Source organism: Salvelinus sp. IW2-2015, linkage group LG8 (genome assembly GCF_002910315.2).
Source record: "Salvelinus sp. IW2-2015 linkage group LG8, ASM291031v2, whole genome shotgun sequence".
Taxonomy (NCBI): Eukaryota; Metazoa; Chordata; class Actinopteri; order Salmoniformes; family Salmonidae; genus Salvelinus; species Salvelinus sp. IW2-2015.
In genome coordinates this window covers 49,897,946-49,917,929 of record NC_036848.1, presented here as the reverse complement: position 1 = coordinate 49,917,929, position 19,984 = coordinate 49,897,946, and the positions used below count along the sequence as shown (strand labels likewise).

Below are 19,984 nucleotides of genomic sequence, written 5' to 3'. Positions count from 1 at the left end.
CTGCCTTCTTTTTATTCAGATTTTTTTTTAAATTCCCCTTTAATGTTCCTACTTCGCCTGCCAGGCAACATTACTAAGAACTTTCAGACCTGGGCTCAAATACTATTTGAAATCTCTTAAAATAAGTTCAGCATTCTGCTTCAACCTTCCTGGAGTACAGTACAACAGTGGGCAGGGTTTGCACTTTTGGAAAAAATATACTGGTTCCATTGAAACACACAAGCTCAATCAAGCCCAGCTGAAGTATTTGAAATTATTTCAAATAGTATTTGAACCCAGCAATGTTAATATTGTGCCTTTTGTTCATTTTCTCTTCACAATCCAGGTTGGATCTGCCTGGTTCTCGTTAGAATTAAAGATTACGACAACTAAGATCAACAACTATATTTAAAAAAAATCCCTCATATTTCAATCAGTGGACCAGAACCAAACAACAGATTGCCTGGTGCAACAGACTGGTGGTGCCTGGTGGGTGGGTGGGTGCGTGTGTGCCTGGCCGCCCTGCAGTGCATTCTGGACCCTGTGTCATCAACCCTGGGAGCGCTAGGAAGATGTTTGCAAACATTTCATTTTTGGGAAAAACAATATAACATATTTAGAGAAGAGACGAACCAACTAAATGAATAACAGAGCTGTGTAACAATAGGAGCTGATTTCCTGGACACAGATTAAGCCTAGTCCTGGAATAAAACTATGCTCTATGGAGAATCGCCATTAAACTAGGTTTTTGAGTCCAGACTAGACTTAATCTGTGTCCAAGAAACTGTCTCTAGCTGGACTCCTACCAGTGGAGCCTAGCTCTCCTATGACTCCTGTTCATACTATATTAGAAGAATAACAGTGGGATGCTGGCTAATGGGTGACGGAGTTTGCTGAAGTTGGCTAGCTAGCTAGCTAGCAAGTGACAAGAACGTTATCCATCATGCATAGCAACCATCTTGTTTAGAAGGACGACCAGTCATTTTCTATAGACGGTAGCAGTTAATTGCGTTGGGCCAGTAACCGAAAGGTCACTGTTTCCAATCCCAGACCCGGCTAGGTGAAAAATCTGTCAATGAGCCCTTGAGCAAGGCACTTAACACTAATTGTGCCTGTAAATCGKTTGTGGTAAAAGCGTCTGCTAAATGACTAAAATGTAAATGTATGTGTTGACTTCATTGACCCAATGAGTCAGTCCCCCCGCAAGGCCCGAGGTCGATGTCAGCGCCCACGTGGAAATCTATTTAGCATAATACAAAAATCCCCATAAAAATCAAGGTATCTGTTTTTTTTGTTGCATTGGATGCATCACAATCCACCGCATCTGCCTATGTCGTGACAGAGCTAGAGCGGTGTTTGTCAGACTATGAGGCATCCCGAAAACCGGTCTTCTCACAAAATCATCTGTAGCATCCAAACAGTTTGGGATGCACACTATTATGACCCCTCTGTGGAAAGGTGACTCTTACGAACATGTTGTTTTTGCTCTAGGACGCCGACAGGCCTCAGAAGACTTGTCTGAAGGTCCCCCGGTACCAGTTGAACAAATGTATGGAGGTATATATGGAGACTATTTAATGCCAAAAATAAGGTGTTAAATATATGTATAACATTTTTTTTAAATTTTTTTTTTTATTATTATTATTTTTTTTTTTACAAATGTTTTGTGATCATTCTTATATCTCTCAGACATAGGACTGACACTTCAGAACAAACTTCCTTTTGAATTCTTGGGGTACCATCTGTTGTTCTATGTAGTGAATCTGTTATTCAATATGTTGTATGGGCTAATAATTTTCAGCAAATATTTTTGATATATATTTATTTTATACTTCAAGGTATCTTAAAATTCAAAATCAAAGTAGCAAAATTATCCTTGGTATAACCTTGTTAAAACAATTCCATATAGATTAGTAGAACCCCCTCAGGGCTTAAGATTCTTCTGGGTCATAAAGCAAACAGTAGGTCTTCAACAGCAAATACGTCAATTGTTAAAGCATATGTTGCAGCGATTAAAATATTTTTTTCTGAATATTGACAAAAAATATGATCTTAAGGGGGTTAGCAATCAGCGACGGAGCTGACAACAGATACTCAAAACAGACATAATTTTGCGATACAAAATACAAGTTCAATTCAAACATTTATAAAATATGATTCATTTGAAAATCCCAAATAAAAACATAACCATTCAATCGGCTCTTTCAGCTCTGACGGAATTGAGTTGATGTTAGACAAAAWAAAWWAATAATAATCTTCATTCAAGTGGTATGCACAGTAGCAATTTAGCTTTTCCTCTGTTGCTTTATGACACTAAAACCTCATTAAATTTAACATATTTGAAACAAAATTCCTCTTCTATCAGGCAGATGGAGTTGACAGTTTGTTAGTGACCATGGTGATTCCAATTGTTTGTTTAAATCTATCAAAAGTAGAGAACTTTATAGACCATGAGTGGTCTTGTTGCACTACATGTAATGAGGACATGAAGGGGTACTTCTGGAATAGCTGACCATGCTCATTCCCGATTCATTTAGAATTRTAGACCAATCTGACAGAGTTCACGTAATCTCCAGACATCTTTTAGAACTCACAGTTTTGAGAGAAATATTCTTCAAACTCAAAGAGGGCTATTGCAAGAAAATACACTGAAAACAAATATAAGRGCAACATGTAAAGTGTTGGTCGCATGTTTCATGAGCTGAAGTTCACAGAAACATTCCATACACACAAAAAGCTTATTTCTCAAAAATTGTGCGTATAATTTTTTTTGCATCCCTGTTAAGTGAGCATTTCTCCATCCACCTGACAGGTGTGGCATATCAAGAAACTGATTAAACAGCATGATCATTARACAGTTGCACCTTGTGCTGGGGACAATAAAAGGCCACTTTAAAATGTGTAGTTTTGTCACACAACACAATGCCACAGATATCTCAAGTTTTGATGGAGCATGCAATTGGAATGCTGAATGTAGGAATGTCCACCAGAGCTGTTGCCAGGTAATGTAATGTTCATTTCTCTACCATAAGCCACCTCCAACGTGGTTTTAGAGAATTTGTCCAACCGGCCTCACAACTGCAGACCATTTGCATGGCGTCGTGTGGGCGAATGGTTTGCTGATGTCAACGTTGTGAACAGAGTCCCCCATGGTGGCGGTGGGGTTATAGTATAGGTAGACATAAGCTACGGACAACAAACATAATTGCATTTTATCGATGGCAATTTGAATGCACAGAGATACCATGACGAGATCTTGAGGCCCATTATCGTGTCATTCATCCGCCACCATCACTTCATGTTTCAGCATGATAATGCACGGCCCCATTTCGCTAGGATCTGTACACAATTTCTGGAAGCTGGAAAATGTCCCAGTTCCTCCATGTCCTGCATACTCACCAGGCATGTCACCTATTGAGCATGTTTGGGATGCTCTGGATCGACCTGTATGACAGCGTTTTCCAGTTCCCTCCATTATCCAGCAACTTCGCACAGCCATTGAAAATGAGTGGGACAGCATTCCACAGGCCATAATCAACAGCCTGATCAACTCTGTGCGAAGGAGATATGTAGCGCTGATGTGTACTGACTGGTTTTCATTAGTACACAGCGTTGAACGAGATCTTCAGTTTCTTGACAATTTCTAGCACAGAATAGCCTTAATTTCTCAGAACAAGAATAGACTGACGAGTTTCAGAAGAAAGTCCTTTGTTTCTGGCCATTTTGAGCCTGTAATCAAACCCACAAATGCTGATGCTCCAGATACTCAACTAGTCTAAAGGTCAGTTTTATTGCTTCTTTAATTAGCACAACAGTTTTCAGCTGTGCTAAAATAATTGCAAAAGGTTTTTCTAATTATCAATTAGCCATTTAAAATGATAAACTTGGATTAGCTAACACAACGTGCCATTGGAACACAGGAATGATGGTTGCTGATAATGGACCTCTGTACACCTATGTAGATATTCCATTAAAAACAGCCGTTTCCAGCTACAATACTCATTTACAACATTAACAATGTCTACATTGTGTTTCTGATCAATTTGATGTTATTTTAATGGACAACATGTGCTTTTCTTTCAAAAACAAGGACATTTCTAAGTGACCCCACACTCTTGAACGGTRGTGTATATATTTTCCACTTGTGAAATACCCGTAAATGTAAATGTTAAGCTCAAATAATGCTACGCCAGTGACACACACACACACACACACACACACACACACACACACACACACACACACACACACACACACACACACACACACACACACACACACACACATCCTCCTCTACTGAGCCACAATACTCACTTCAGGTTTGTGACCCATTAGGGAGCAGTTTAAAGAGTTGGATGAGGTTGGGACATTACAGGTCACTTGTAATGAGGCCAATGTCTATATAGAACAAATCCTTAGCAAATAGACCAAGGCTTCGTCCCAATTGGCACCCTTTCCTCTATTCACCCTTGTGAAAAAAAAACATGAATTTCATATGTGAACACAAAACACATTTTCATATAATCACGCCATTTTATGTAAAGTTAATGTGGTAAACAGGTGACATGTAAAGCAACACTTGATTACTTGAAACTACATGTGATCACATGTGAAGTGTTCCAACTCATGTGAGTTGTGAAATTAGGTGACTTTTCTGAAAGGGCAGTACACTACTGTTGACCAGGGCCGAAGGGGGCAATAAGGATCTGGTCAGAAGTAATGCACTATAGGCAGTTTTGCACCATTTGGGACACAACGCAAGCAAATATACTTCCATCTGTCTGAAAAGGTATATGACTGATGGCCAAAATGTTTCATTTTCACTTTTCTCTTTCTTTTCACTGAGATGATGTCACTTTATTTTTTAATGAAGCTTGGAAAAAAATGTAAGCTTTTCCGAGCTCTTTGGGTTTTGGTACCAAATCCTTTCAGGTACGTGATGTCAACACATGGTCATAGCAAGGCAATGAATATGACCCAAATGGCTTCCTATCTCCTATATAGTGCACTACTTTTGGCCAGATCCATATGGGCCCTGGTCAAAAGTAGTGCACTATCTGGAATAGGGTGTTATTTGGGACAGTCCCTGAGACAATGGAAAATAACTCAGTTTGGTTATAAATACAATATTAGAGTGCTCAGGGAAATATCCACTAATAACTAATGAACTGACACAGGCCAATGTTATGACCAGCTGCCTGTCACATGTGTGCGTGCACCTGCATGATTAAATAGTCTGACATCATCAATATGAGATATTCCTTGGAGGCTTCTACATTGACCTTTAACCCTAGGCTTAGGGGCAGAGGTAAATAAAATATCTGTCAGGTGATAGGTTGTGAGTACAGGAAGACATCTTGACAGGAACCAGACTTTTGAAGAACAAACCCAAACCTGATACGTATCTTCAGGAAGAAGAAGAAGACAAGTGAAATGGAGTGGAGGAGGGAGACAAAGATTTGTCTTTGTCGCTGAACAATGATCATGATGAGTAGGGTGCAAGGGTGTGTAGCCTCTATAATGTAGCATCAAGGCCACACCACAAAAGAAAAAGGTCAAGTTATCCTTAACTTGTCCAACCACTTCTACCAAGTAAATGTAAACTATGTTTGGCTTTGCTGAGACGCAGTGCAGATTCTTAAATTGAGCAATGATATCGTCAAGGATTGAGACCGAAGGAAATGACAAGAGAGATGTATGAAGCCCTCACACATATTTCAATATCACATCCACCATGTGGTTTCCTCTAAGAGACAATCACACACACACACACACACACACACACACACACACACACACACACACACACACACACACACACACACACACACACACACACACACACAGAGACAGGATTGGGCCACTATATGACAGGCCGTAGAACAAGACCCTGACCAGAACATGACCTGGAAACGGGGCACAAATATTTATCTAAACGGAATCAGGCTTTGACAGACTCTGTCTGGCCCTTGGATAGGACCAGAACGGGGTTCAAAAAACAATTTGAAATAATTTTGATTGAGCTTACCTGGTGCAATGGAACCAATAGAATAGTCCCAAAAGTGCAAACCCCACATAACCTGGCACTCCAGGCAGACAAAATCAAACGGTAAGGGTATTTTAAAAATATTTCAAATAGTGTTTGAACCCAGGGCTGGATGGAACACATGGCATGTAAGCAGTCTCACTCAGCTCAGACACAAAAGAATGAGACACAGGATGTGTTCAAATTCCAAAGCAAAGTGGAGTTCGACATCAATTGGCATTGATAGCCACATAGGATAGGCTTACTCAAAGTCAATGACTCTAGCCTAGACCTACCCCTCAATAACCTGCATACATGCAGGTTGTGGATATCTATCAACAGGGTGGGACAGGGTGGAAAACAAAATGTACAAAACTTGGTTCAAATTAATTTGTAAAGGAGATACCATACTAATCAACTTTGGAATTATACATTTTTTWAAATATTTTGTATGTTTATTGGGTAGAGAGAGACAGAGGAGAAAGGTAGGCGAGAGAGTGCTGAAAAATCAGTGYGTCAAATTTGAACCCATGCTGGCAGCGGTACATAGTACATGTGCTCCAGAGGTAGCGGCTTAAACAGCTAGACCACGACAGGCCACAACTTATTTMGAATGTTCACATTTGAAATTTTAGACATTTAATTAAATTATAATGTATGTGTATTTGAATAGACAGAAATGGGACCTATATCCCAAACATAGGGTGTTCTACAAATGTTATTGTGAACATTCAGATCCTGCTGAGAAGGATTTAGTGTTGAAGAATGAAAGTCCTTTCATAAGAGAGAATGGAATCCTCATTGAGAGAAGCAATTTATCAATCACAAAGTGCTTTATAGTAACCCGGCCAAGATCCCAAAGAGCAAGCAGGGGCAAAGTGGCAAGGAACAACTCCCTAGAAGGAAGAAACCTTGAGAGGAACCAGAATCCTAGGGGAGTCCTATCCTCCTCTGGCTGTACTGGGTAGAATTACTTTTCAATACATTTCAAAACAACTATTCAGATAACCTTTATTTGAAAAAACAAGTAGTTAAATATTGGAATATATTTGGAAATACACTTGGAAAATATTTCAAAATACTCAAAAACACTGATGCAAATAAACTCCCATGTACTGAACTCAGTTATCCCAAAATAGTATTTAAAAAACATATTTTACTTTCAAATACAATTTGGTCAACTATTTTCTTTTTACAAATTACCATTCAAATACTCAAAGACAGTGCATTCAGAAAGTACTCAGACCCCTTGACATTTTCCACATTCTGTTACATTACAGTCTTATTCTAAAATTGATTAAACTGTTTTTTCCCCCTCATCAATCTACACACAATACCCCATAATGACAAAGCAAAAACAAACGTAACATTTTTAACCCGAATTTTTTTTAAACGAACTGAAATATCACATTTACGTAATTAAACAGACCCTTTACTCAGTACTTTGTTGAAGTACATATGGCAGCGATTACAGCCTCGAGTCTTCTTGGGTATGGCGCTACAAGCTTGGCACACCTGTATTTGGGGAGTTTCTCCCATTCTTCTCTGCGGATCCTCTCAAGCTCTGTCAGGTTGGATGGGGAGCTTCGCTGCACAGCTATTTTCAGGTCTCTCCAGAGATGTTCGATCAGGTACAAGTCCGGGCTCTGGCTGGGCAACTCAAGGACATTGAGAGACTTATCCCGAAGTCACTCCTGCATTGTCTTGGCTGTGTGCTTAGGGTTGTTGTCCTGTTGGAAGGTGTACCTTTGCCCCAGTCTGAGGTCCTGAGCGCTCTGGAGCAGGTTTTCATCAAGGATCTCTCTGTACTTTGCTCCGTTCATCTTTCCCTCGACCCTGACTAGTCTCCCAGTAACTACAGCTGAAAAAAATTCCCATGATGCTGCCACCACGCTTCACCATAGGGATGGTGCCAGGTTTCCTCCAGATGTGACGCTTGGCATTCAGGCCAAAGAGTTCAATCTTGGTTTCATKAGACCAGAGAATCTTGATTTTTGCTCTGACATTTACTGTCAACTGTGGGACCTTATATAGACAGCTGTGTGCCTTTCCAAATCATGTCCAATCAATTGAATTTACCACAGGTGTACTCCAATCAACTTGTAGAAACATCTCTATGAAGATCAATGGAAACAGGATGCATCTGACCTCAATTTCAAGTCTCATAGCAAAGTGTCTGAATATTTATGTAATATTCTATTTTCTATTTTTAATACATTTGCAAACATTTCTAAAAACCTGTTTTCGCTTTATCATTATGGGTATTGTGCGTAGATTGATGAGGAACATTTTGTATTTAATACATTTTTGAATAAGGCTGTAACGTATCGAAATGTGGAAAAAGTCAAGGGGTCTGAATACTATTCGAATTAAAATACCCAAATGTACAAAAAAAGCATTTATAGTGCCTTCAGAAAGTATTCACACCCCTTGACRTTTTCCAAATTGTTCTGATCAAATATAGATTTTTTTGTCATTGGCAAAGTGGAATACATTTTTGGGACATTTTTACAAGTTAATTAAAAATGAAAAGCTGAAATGTCGAGTAAATACATTCAACCCCTTTGTTATGGCAAGCCTAAATAAGGTCAGGAGTAAAAATGTGCTTAACAAGTCACAAAATAAGTTGCAAGGACCCACCGAGTGCAATAGTGTTTAACGTGATTCTTTAATGAGTACTTCATCTCTGTACTCCACACTTAAAATGATCTTTAAGGTCCCCCAGTCGAGCAGTGAAATTCAAACACAGATTCAACCACAAAGACCAGGGAGGTTTTCTAATGCCTCGCAAAGAATGGCACCTATTGAATATCCCTTTGAGCATGGAGTAGTTATTAATTACACTTTGGATGGTGTATCAATTCACCTAGTCCCTACAAAGACACAGGTGTCTTTCCTAACTCAGTTGCCGGAGAGGAAGGAAACCGCTCTGGGATATCACCATGATGCCAATGATGACTTTAAAACAGTCACAGAGTTTAATGGCTGTGATAGGAGAAAACAACATTGTAGTTACTCCACTGGCTTCCGTCTGGACATTCTACCATAAAGGCCGTATTGGTGGAGTGCTGCAGAGATGGTGGACAGAGTGAAAAGGAACCCTGTACAGAATAAAAATATTCCAAAACATGCATCCTGTTTGCTACAAGGAACTGAAGTAATACTGAAAATATTGTGGCAAGGCAATACATTTTTTTGTCCTAAATACAAACTGTTATGTCTGGGTGAAATCCATTGCAACACATTACTGAGTAKCACTCTCCATATTTTCAAGCATAGCGGCGCCTGCATCATGTTATGAGTATGCATGTAATCGTTAACAGGGCTTAAAATTAACACCCGCCACCTGCCGATTTTGGCATTGGTGGGAAAGAATGTCTAATTCACCAGCCACATTGGCGCMTGGTAACACTCCGGGCTCTAAGGTGTGAGCATTTAATAAAGATAGTCAAGTATGAGAACTATAGTTGTGATTTATAGCAAAATAAATACTCCAGTAGCTGTTTTCAAAAGTATTTCTGCCATTTTGTTTCTTATCTGGTAATGCACAAAGAAATCTGAATCCTAATGTTATAGCTATCCCACCTCGCGCAGCAACACTGCCTGTCTGGGGGGCTATGAGTCTTGCAATATTTGTTTTTATAAGCAATGAGCACAGGCATAAAAGTTGGTCTAATTTAATCGAAAGTCTACTAAAGTGAGACTTTGTCCTTGTGTTTCTTAGCTATTTACATTGTTTTGTTCACAAGCTAGGTTGCTTTTCGTTGTTTGAGTTTGCTCCCACTGCTAGCAAAAAGAGACATCGTTGGCCTCCGCTAGTGATATTCTCACAGGCACACTTGATGACTCGAGTGGCCATGTTACCAAGGTAACCATAAAGGGGCAGCTAAACATTTTTGTATGATATTTTTGTTAAAATACTCGTCATAGAATTTTTTATGAAATCGAGCAATACTTTGAATATGCGAGGGTCAGCAAGAGGAGTACYCCTGCTCTAAAGTACATTACTAACACCTAGGCCAGCTGGCACTCAGCCAAAAGCTTTGTCATGATTTACGTTGAATTAGTGCTAATACTTTAAGGCTCATCCTTAACAATGCATAAGACAAACTATTTGGGATACTGATTGTTTTCAGATGTCCTGTAGTTCAAATATAGACCGGTCCCAGATCTGTTTGTGCTGTCTTGTTGACAATGACCATAGGAGTTGGCAAGACAGCTAAAACAAACCCGGACCAGATTGGTTACATCATGGGGCAAAGACAATGGAGTGCTAGTAAGCACTGTACCATCAGTGGAGAAGAGCTCAGATTTTACGGTTGCTCAAGACCTGGGTTTAACAACTACACAGCACTTATCTCAGACTGGGTTTAACCAACTACACAGCACTTATCTCAGACCTGGGTTTAAACAACTACACAGCACTTATCTCAGACCTGGGTTTAACAACTACACAGCACTTTATCTCAGACCTGGGTTTAACAACTACACAGCACTTGTCAGACCTGGGTTTAACAACTACACAGCACTTAGTTCAGACCTGGGTTTAACAACTACCAGCACTTACCTCAGACCTGGTTTAACAACTAACACAGCACTTAGTTCAGACCTGGGTTTAACAACTACACAGCACTTAGTTCAGGCCTGGGGTAACAACTACACAGCACTTATCTCAGACCTGGGTTTAACAACTACACAGCACTTAGTTCAGACCTGGGTTTAACAACTACACAGCACTTATCTCAGACCTGGGTTAACAACTACACAGCACTTATCTCAGACCTGTGTTTAACAACTACACAGCACTTATCTCAGACCTGGGTTAACAAACTACACAGCACGTATCTCAGACCTGGGTTTAACAACTACACAGCACTTATTCAGACCTGGGTTTAACAACTACACAGCACTTATCTCAGACCTGGGTTTAACAACTACACAGCACTATCTCAGACCTGGGTTTAACAACTACACAGCACTTATCTCAGACCTGGGTTTAACAACTACACAGCACTTATCTAGACCTGGGTTTAACAACTACACAGCACTATCTCAGACCTGGGTTTAACAACTACACAGCATCAGTTCAGACCTGGGTTTAACAACACACAGCACTTATTCAGACCTGGTTTAACAACTACACAGCACTTACCTCAGACCTGGGTTTAACAACTACACAGCACTTAGTTCAGACCTGGGTTTAACAACTACACAGCACTATTCAGACCTGGGTTAAACTACACAGCACTTATCTCAGACCTGGGTTTAACAACTACACAGCACCAGTTCAGACCTGGGTTTAACAACTACACAGCACTTATCTCAGACCTGGGTTTAACAACTACACCAGCACTTATCTCAGACCTTGTTTAACAACTACACAGCACTTATCTCAGACCTGGTTTAACAACTACACAGCACGTATCTCAGACCTGGGTTTTAACAACTACACAGCACTTAGTTCAGACCTGGGTTTAACAACTACACAGCATTATCTCAGACCTGGGTTTAACAACTACACAGCACTTATCTCAGACCTGGGTTTAACAACTACACAGCACTTAGTCAGACCTGGGTTTAAACAACTACACAGCACTTATCGCAGACCTGGGCTTAACAAACTACACACACTTAGTTCAGACCTGGGTTTAACAACTACACAGCACTTATCTCAGACCTGTGTTTAACAACTACACAGCACTTATCTCAGACCTGGGTTTAAACAACTACACAGCACGTATCTCAGACTGGTGTTAACAACTACACAGCACTTAGTTCAGACCTGGTTTAACAACTACACAGCACTTATCTCAGACCTGGTTTGACAACTACACAGCACTTATCGCAGACCTGTGTTTAACAACTACACAGCACTTATCTCAGACCTGTGTTTAACACTACACAGCACTTATCACAGACCTGTGTTTAACAACTACACAGCACTTATCTCAGACCTGGGTTTAACAACTACACAGCACTTAGTTCAGAATTGAGTTTAGCAACTATATAACACTTTTCTCCAAATAGACTTACAGTACAATTGTAATTTTTTGTATGTGATGCCTGCAGGAATTGGAAAGCACAATCTTGGCATTGATAGTGCCACGCTCTTATCAATTTAGCCAAAAGCAACTTGTGCCTTTGCAACTATCCCCCAAAGCTTCTACACCACACTGAAACTGCATGAGGTGGAAAAATGTTTTTTTTTTGTTTTTTTGCAAGAGCAGGGAGGAAAAAGCTGCCAAATATCTCTCTCTCTCTCTCTGAAAGTGTGAAAAGTCTCACCAGCTCTCAGTGGAGGACATGTTTCAGGTTCCCTGTAGCAAGAGGAAATGGAAGAAATTAAATGCTTTTAAACCACATGTGGAGTCAATTCCTGCTTTAGCTATCAAATATTTAAAAGTACTTATTTTATATAGCCCGCAGATTTTGAATGTTCCGGATGGCAGTTGGTTTGAAGTTCTTGGTCTGTGCAATGTGCAGTTAATCAGTAATCAAAGTCTCAAAAATGTGAAAAATCAAGTGTGTGTGAGTGAAAAGGATTAGCGATTCCAACTGCATAAGAAATAGGGCAATCATGGTGCGGAGTGCCAGAGTGAGCGTCAGTTGAGGATAGAGATCAGCAGTGGTAGAGAGTGAATGCTGCCACAGTGAGTCTCAGTAGAGGAGAATAGGGTAACAGTGAGTCTCAGTGAGGAGAATAGGTAACAGTGAGTCTCAGTAGAGGAGAATAGGGTAACAGTGAGACTCAGTAGAGGAGAATAGGGTAACAGTGAGTCTCAGTAGAGGAGAATAGGGTAAACGTTGAGACTCAGTAGAGGAGAATAGGGTAACAGTGAGTCTCAGTTGAGGAGAATAGGGTAACAGTGAGTCTCAGTAGAGGATAATAAGGTAACAGTGAGTCTCAGTAGAGGAGAATAGGGTACAGTGAGACTCAGTAGAGGAGGAATAGGTAACAGTGAGTCTCAGTGGGAGAGAATAGGGTAACAGTGAGACTCAGTAGAGGAGAATGGTAACAGTGAGTCTCAGTTGAGGAGAATAGGGTAACAGGACTCAGTAGAGGGAGATAGGGTAACAGTGAGTCTCAGTTGAGGAGAATAGGGTAACAGTGAGACTCAGTAGAGGAGAATAGGGTAACAGTGAGTCTCAGTAGAGGAGAATAGGGTAACAGTGAGACTCAGTAGAGGAGAATAGGGTAACAGTGAGTCTCAGTTGAGAGAAATAGGGTACAGTGAGTCTCAGTAGAGGATAATAAGGTAACAGTGAGTCTCAGTAGAGGATAATAAGGTAACAGTGAGTCTCAGTAGAGGAGAATAGGTAACAGTGAGACTCAGTAGAGGAGAATAGGTAACAGTGAGTCTCAGTTGAGGAGAATAGGGTAACAGTGAGACTCAGTAGAGGAGAATAGGGTAACAGTGAGTCTCAGTTGAGGAGAATAGGGTAACAGTGAGACTCAGTAGAGGAGAATAGGGTAACAGTGAGTCTCAGTGAGGAGAATAGGGTAACAGTGAGTCTCAGTAGAGGAGAATAGGGTAACAGTGAGACTCAGTAGAGGAGAATAGGGTAACAGTGAGTCTCAGTAGAGGAGAATAGGGTAACAGTGAGACTCAGTAGAGGAGAATAGGGTAACAGTGAGTCTCAGTTGAGAGAATAGGGTAACAGTGAGTCTCAGTAGAGGATAATAAGGTAACAGTGAGTCTCAGTAGAGGAGAATAGGGTAACAGTGAGACTCAGTAGAGGAGAATAGGGTAACAGTGAGTCTCTATGAGGGAGAATAGGGTAACAGTGAGACTCAGTAGAGGAGAATAGGGTAACAGTGAGTCTCAGTTGAGGAGAATAGGGTAACAGTGAGACTCAGTAGAGGAGAATAGGGTACAGTGAGACTCAGTAGAGGAGAATAGGGTAACAGTGAGTCTCAGTTGAGGAGAATAGGGTAAAAGTGAGTCTCAGTAGAGGAGATAGGTAACAGGAGTCTCAGTAGAGGGAATAAGGGTAAGGGTCTCAGTAGAGGAGAATAGGGTAACAGTGAGTCTCAGTTGAGGAGAATAGGGTAACAGTGAGTCTCAGAGAGAGAATAAGTAACAGTGAGTCTCAGTAGAGGAGAATAGGGTAACAGTGAGTCTCAGTAGAGGAGAATAGGTAACAGTGAGTCTCAGTAGAGGATAATAGGGTAACAGTGAGTCTCAGTAGAGGAGAATGGGTAAACAGTGAGTCTCAGTAGAGGAGAATAGGGTAACAGTGAGTCTCAGTAGAGGAGAATAGGGTAACAGTGAGTCTCAGTAGAGGAGAATAGGGTAACAGTGAGTCTCAGTAGAGGAGAATAGGGTAAAAGTGAGTCTCAGTAGAGGATAATAGGGTAACAGTGAGTCTCAGTAGAGGAGAATAGGGTAACAGTGAGTCTCAGTGAGGAGAATAGGGTCACAGTGGTTATGAGAACCAGTTGTAAGAACCAGTAGAGTTTGACCAACCACACGGAGTGTCCTCAGGTCCCACAGCTTAACTCCGTCGGTCACTGCGCTGGTCAGGAAGAGGTTGTAGGAGTCTGGAGTCTGGCTACTGAACATAGAGCCCTAGAGGATAAACAAATAAATAATAAGATATTAAGGCTGGAATCCTTAATGGTGACACGTCTGTTAAAGAACAACAAAGAAGCTTCTGCAAAACAACAAACACTGTGTTTCCCCCAACATTGCACGCACGATAGAAGAGCACAATATAGATTGCACTTTTTTCTTTACATGCTGCGCGCACGCTTTCCCTGCTCGGCAAAAAAACAATAACAGTGGTGATGGGGCAGCCAGTGCTGCTGTTTCCCCCTACTGCCAGATTTAATCTTTAATGTTAAATTGAATGTGATTAATATAAAATAATTCTAGGTCAAGTTAAGAAGAAAGAACACGTTTTAAACAGGGTGAAACAGCGAGGTACTACCCAAACGTGTCCGAAGAACACAGAATGCAAAATGTTTTGCCTCGGTTGTCCATCTGGAAAAAACAGTTCTATAATACATATATATATTCATATTCACATACATAAGACTGCACAGAATTATCGCTGGTAATTTACCACCCCTGAATGTAGAGAGGCAGAGAAGAGCAAGTAGAGATAATCCCTGCATGTGAGAGTCCAGACAGTTGATAACTCCTGAATGTGAAAAGGTCCGAGACAGTTGATAACTCCTGAATGTGAAAGGAGTCAGAGACAGTAGATAACCCTGAATGTGAAGAGAGTCAGAGACATAGATAAACCCTGAATGTGAGAGAGTCAGAGACAGTAGATAACTCCTGATGTGAAAGACAAGACAGTAGAAACTCCTGAATGTGAAAGAAGTCAGAGACAGTAGATAACCCCTGCATGTGAGAGTCCGAGACAGTAGATAACTCCTGAATGTGAAAGAGTCCGAGACAGTTGATAACTCCTGAATGTTGAAAGAGTCAGAGACAGTAGATAACCCCTGCATGTGAGAGTCCGAGACAGTTGATAACTCACTGAATGTGAAAGAGTCAGAGACAGTTAGATAACCCCTGAATGTGAGAGAGTCAGAGACAGTAGATAACTCCTGAATGTGAAAGAGTCCGAGACAGTAGTAACTCCTAATCTGAAAGAGTCAGAGGACAGTAGATAACCCCTGAATGTGAGAGAGTCAGAGACGTAGATAACTCCTGAATGTGAAAGAGTCCGAGACAGTAGATAACTCCTGAATGTGAAAAGTCAGAGACAGTAGGATAACCCCTGAATGTGAGAGAGTCCAAGAGAGGCCATTGAGATAAACCCCTGACTGTGAGAGAGGCAGAGAGAGACAGTAGAGATAAACCCTGACTGTGAGAGAGCAGAGACAGTAGAGATAATCCCGAATGTGAAAGAGTCCGAGACAGTAGATAACCCCTGAATGTTGAGAGAGTCAGAGAGAGAACAGTAGAGATAAACCCTGACTGTGAGAGAGGCAGAGACCAGTAGAGATAATCCCTGAATTGAAAGAGTCCGAGACAGTAGATACCCCTGAATGTGAGAGAGTCAGAGAGAGACAGTAGAGATAAAACCTGACTGTAAGAGGTCAGAGAGACGTAGAGATAACCCCTGAATGTGAAGAGTCAGAAGACAGTAGAGATAACCCCTGAATGTGAGAGAGTCAAGAGAGGACAGTAGAGATAAACCCTGACTGTGAGAGAGTCAGAGACAGTAGAGATAACCCCTGAATGTGAGAGAGTCCAAGAGAGGCCGTTGACATAACCTCTGGAATGTGAGAGAGTCAGAGAGACAGTAGAGATAAACCCCTGAATGTGAGAGAGTCAGAGAAAAGACAGTAGAGATAAACCCTGACTGTGAGAGAGTCCAAGAAAGGCCGTTGAGATAACCCTCTGAATGTGAGAGCGTTCAGAGAGAGACAGTAGAGATAAACACTGACTGTGAGAGAGTCCGAGACAGTTAGATAACTCCGGAATGTGAAAGAGTCAGAGAAGTAGAGATAACCCCTGAATGTGAGAGAGTAGAGAGGCAGAGTAGAAGGTAACCCTGAATGTGAGAGAGTCAGAGAGAGACAGAGTAGTCAGAGAGAGACAGAGTAGAGGTAACCCCTGAATGTTAAATAGTCAGAGAAAAAAGAGTAGAATCTGAGAAGAGACAGAGTAGAGTCAGAGAGAGAGTAGAGGTAACCCCTGAATGTTAAAGAGTCAGAGAGAGACAGAGTAGAGTCAGAGAGAGACACAGTAGAGTCAGAGAGAAATAYAGTAGAGGTAACTCCTGAATGTTAAAGAGTCAGAGGGAGACAGAGTAGAAGTAACCCCTGAATGTTAAAGAGTCAGAAAGAGACAGAGTAGAGGTAACCCCTGAATGTTAAAGAGTCAGAGAGAGACAGAGTAGAATCAGAGAGAGAGAGTTGAGGTAACCCCTGACTGTTAAAGAGTCAGAAAGAGACAGAGTAGAGTCAAAGAGAGACAGAGTAGAGTCAGAGAGAGTAGAGGTAACCCCTGAATGTGAGAGAGTCAGAGAGAGACAGAGTAGAGGTACCCCTGAATGTTAAAGAGTCAGAAAGAGACAGAGTAGTCAGAGAGAGAGAGAGAGTAGAGGTAACCCCTGAATGTTAAAGAGTCAGAGAGAGACAGAGTAGAGTCAGAGAAAGACAGAGTAGAGTCAGAGAGAGAGAATAGAGGTAACCCCTGAATATGAGAGAGTCAGAGAGAGACAGAGTAGAGTCAAAGAGAGAGTAGAGGTAACCCCTGAATGTTAGAGTCAGAAAGAGAGAGTAGAGTCAGAGAGACAGAGTAGAGTCAGAGAGAGACAGTAGAGGTAACCCCTGAATGTGAGAGAGTCAGATAGAGACAGAGTAGAGGTAACCCTTGAATGTTAAAGAGTCAGAGAGACAGAGTAGAGTCAGAGAAAGACAGAGTAGAGGTAACCCCTGAATGTGAAAGAGTCAGAGAGAGACAGAGTAGAGACAGAGAGAGACAGATTAGAGTCAGAGAGACAGGGTAGAGGTAACCCCTGCATGTTAAAGAGTCAGAGAGAGACAGAGTAGTCAGAGAGAGACAGAGTAGAGTCAGAGAGAGAGAGAGAGTAGAGGTAACGTGAAAGATAAGACGGGTAACCCACTGAATGTTAAAGAGTCGAGAAGAAGACAGAGTAAGTCAGAGAGAGCAGAAGAGTAACCCTGGGGTTACTCTGAATGTGAGACGAGTCAGAAGAGAGCGGTAGAGTCGCAGAAGCGTAGAGGTAACACCCTGATGTTAAGAGAGTCAGAGAGAGACTAGAGTAGAGGTAACACCTGAATGTTAAAGAGTCAGAGAGAAGACAGATAGAAGTTATCCCACTCTGATGTTAAAAGAGTCCGAGGAGAATCAGAGGTTAACGCCCTGAATGTTAAAGAGTCAGAGAGACAGAGTAGAAGTCAGATAAGACAGAAGTGAGGTAACCCTGAATGTTAAGAGTCAGAAGAGAAGAATCAGCAGTAGAGGTAAACCCTAATGTAAAGAGTCAGAGAGAACAGAGTAGAGGTAAACACTGAATGTTAAAGATCGAGAGAGACAGAATAGAGTTATCCACTGCATGTAAAGAGTCAGATCGAGAGACGAGTAGAGAGAAGCCGTAGAGATAACCCCTGAAGGTTAGAAGTCAGAGAGACAGAGTAGTCAGTAGAGAAGCATAGAAGTCAAGAGAGCAGAGTAAGATGAGTAAACACCCTGAAGTTAGAGTCAGAGAGAAGACAGATGTAGGAGTAGAGAGAGAGTAGAAGTAACCCTTGAATGTTAAAGAGTCAGAGAGGAGAAAGAGTAGAGTCGAGAAGATGACAAAGAATAGAGTTCAGCATCGGAAAGACAGAGAGAGGTACAGGTTGATACAGAGTAGTTGAGTCAATGAGACAAGTAGAGTCAGATGAGACCAGAGTAAGAGTCAAGAGTGGACCGACGTAGAGTCAGAGGCAAAGTTTTAAATAGACTGACTAGAGCTCAGATGAGAACGTAGAGTCAGCACGGCATCAGAGTAAGTGTAAATGAGAACCGAGTGTCGATGGAACGAGAGAAGATAACAAGAGTCATGAGAACAGTAGAGTCAGATGGAGTAGTCAATAACAGTAGATGAGAGGAGTCAATGGATAGATAAAGGCGAATGACAGATAGAGTCAGAAGGAGACAGGGTAGAGCTGAACAGACTGAGCAGGCAGATAAGAAAGTCAATGGACAAGTAGAGTCAGATGGAGTTAGCAGAGTCAAGCAGATGGAGATGCAGAGTAGAGTCAGATGAGAAGTGCACGATCATGGTAGACCAAGTAAGTCAGAGACAGTAGAGAATGGAACAAAGTCATGAGACCTTATCAAGGAGCAGTCATGATGGATACAGAGTCTAGAGTCAGATGGAGACATAGTATAGTCAAGACGATGTAGAGTCAGATGGGAGACAGTGTAGTCAGATCGGGACATGAGGCATGTAGTATGAGTCAGATGGAGACAAGTAGAGTCAGATGGTACAGAAGTGAGTCAAGATGGAGAGAGCTAGAGGTAATGGAGGACAGATCGAGTCGATGGAGAATAGTAGAGTCAGATGTAGACAGTAGAGTCAGATGAACACAGAGTAGATCGATTGGAGACAGTAGAGTCGATGAGGACAGTCGGCTCAGATGAATACATGAGTGACAGATGGGACAGAGTAGATCAGTGAGCATAGTAGATTCGATGGAATGGACAGTAGGGTCAGAGGAGACAGAGTAGAAAGATCAGATGGATGACAAGATGATCCAAGGATGGAAGGACAGAGGTAGAGTCAGTGAACAGTCAGGTGAGTCAAGATGGAGACAGAGTATATCAGATGAGACAGAAGTAAGAGTCAGATGGAGACGAGTAGATCAGATGCAGACAGAAGTAGAGTCAGATGCAGACAGTCGATAGGTCAGATGGGACAGAGTGATCAGATGGAAGACAGGTAGAGTCAGATGGGGAACGAGTAGACAGTCAGTGGAGACAGCTAGAGTCGATGAGACAGGATAGAGTCAGATGGAGACGAGGTAGCGTCCAGCTGGGGACAGAGTAGAGTCAGATGGAGAAGTAGAGCAGATGAGAAAGAGACGTCAGATGGACAAGAGATAGAGTCAGATGGAGACAGAGTAGAGTTCAGATGGAGAAGTGAGTTCAGATGGAGACCCAGAGTAGAGTCAAGGACGCAAGTTAGAGTCAGATGGAGACAGAAGTAGAGTCAGTATGGATCGACAGTAGCAGTGAGATGGAGGACCCAGCGTAAGTCATGGAGACAGTAGGTCCAGATGCGAGACCCCAGCAGTAGAGTCAGATGGAGAAGACAGAGTAGAGTCCAGAATGCGAGACCAGAGTAGAGTCCAGATTGGAGAAGAGTAGGTCAGATGGAGACCAGAGTAGAGTTCAGAGGAGACAGCGCTGGCCCAGATAGGAGACCCGAGTAGAGTCCCAGATTGGAGACGAGTCAGAGTCAGATGGAGACCCCAGAGATAGATGATAACACCTGCAATAGGGGTGA

General features: G+C 41.7%; 1 protein-coding gene across 1 annotated transcript in view; it reads right to left on the bottom strand.

The window, feature by feature from the left end:
- Positions 1-19,984, bottom strand: part of wdr27 (WD repeat domain 27) — a 173,387-nt gene that overhangs the window by 80,874 nt on the left and 72,529 nt on the right. Inside the window, exon 22 of the mRNA XM_023993602.2 lies at positions 14,480-14,574. Coding sequence (XP_023849370.2) covers positions 14,480-14,574 — 95 coding nt within the window. The remainder of the gene's footprint in view (positions 1-14,479; positions 14,575-19,984) is intronic.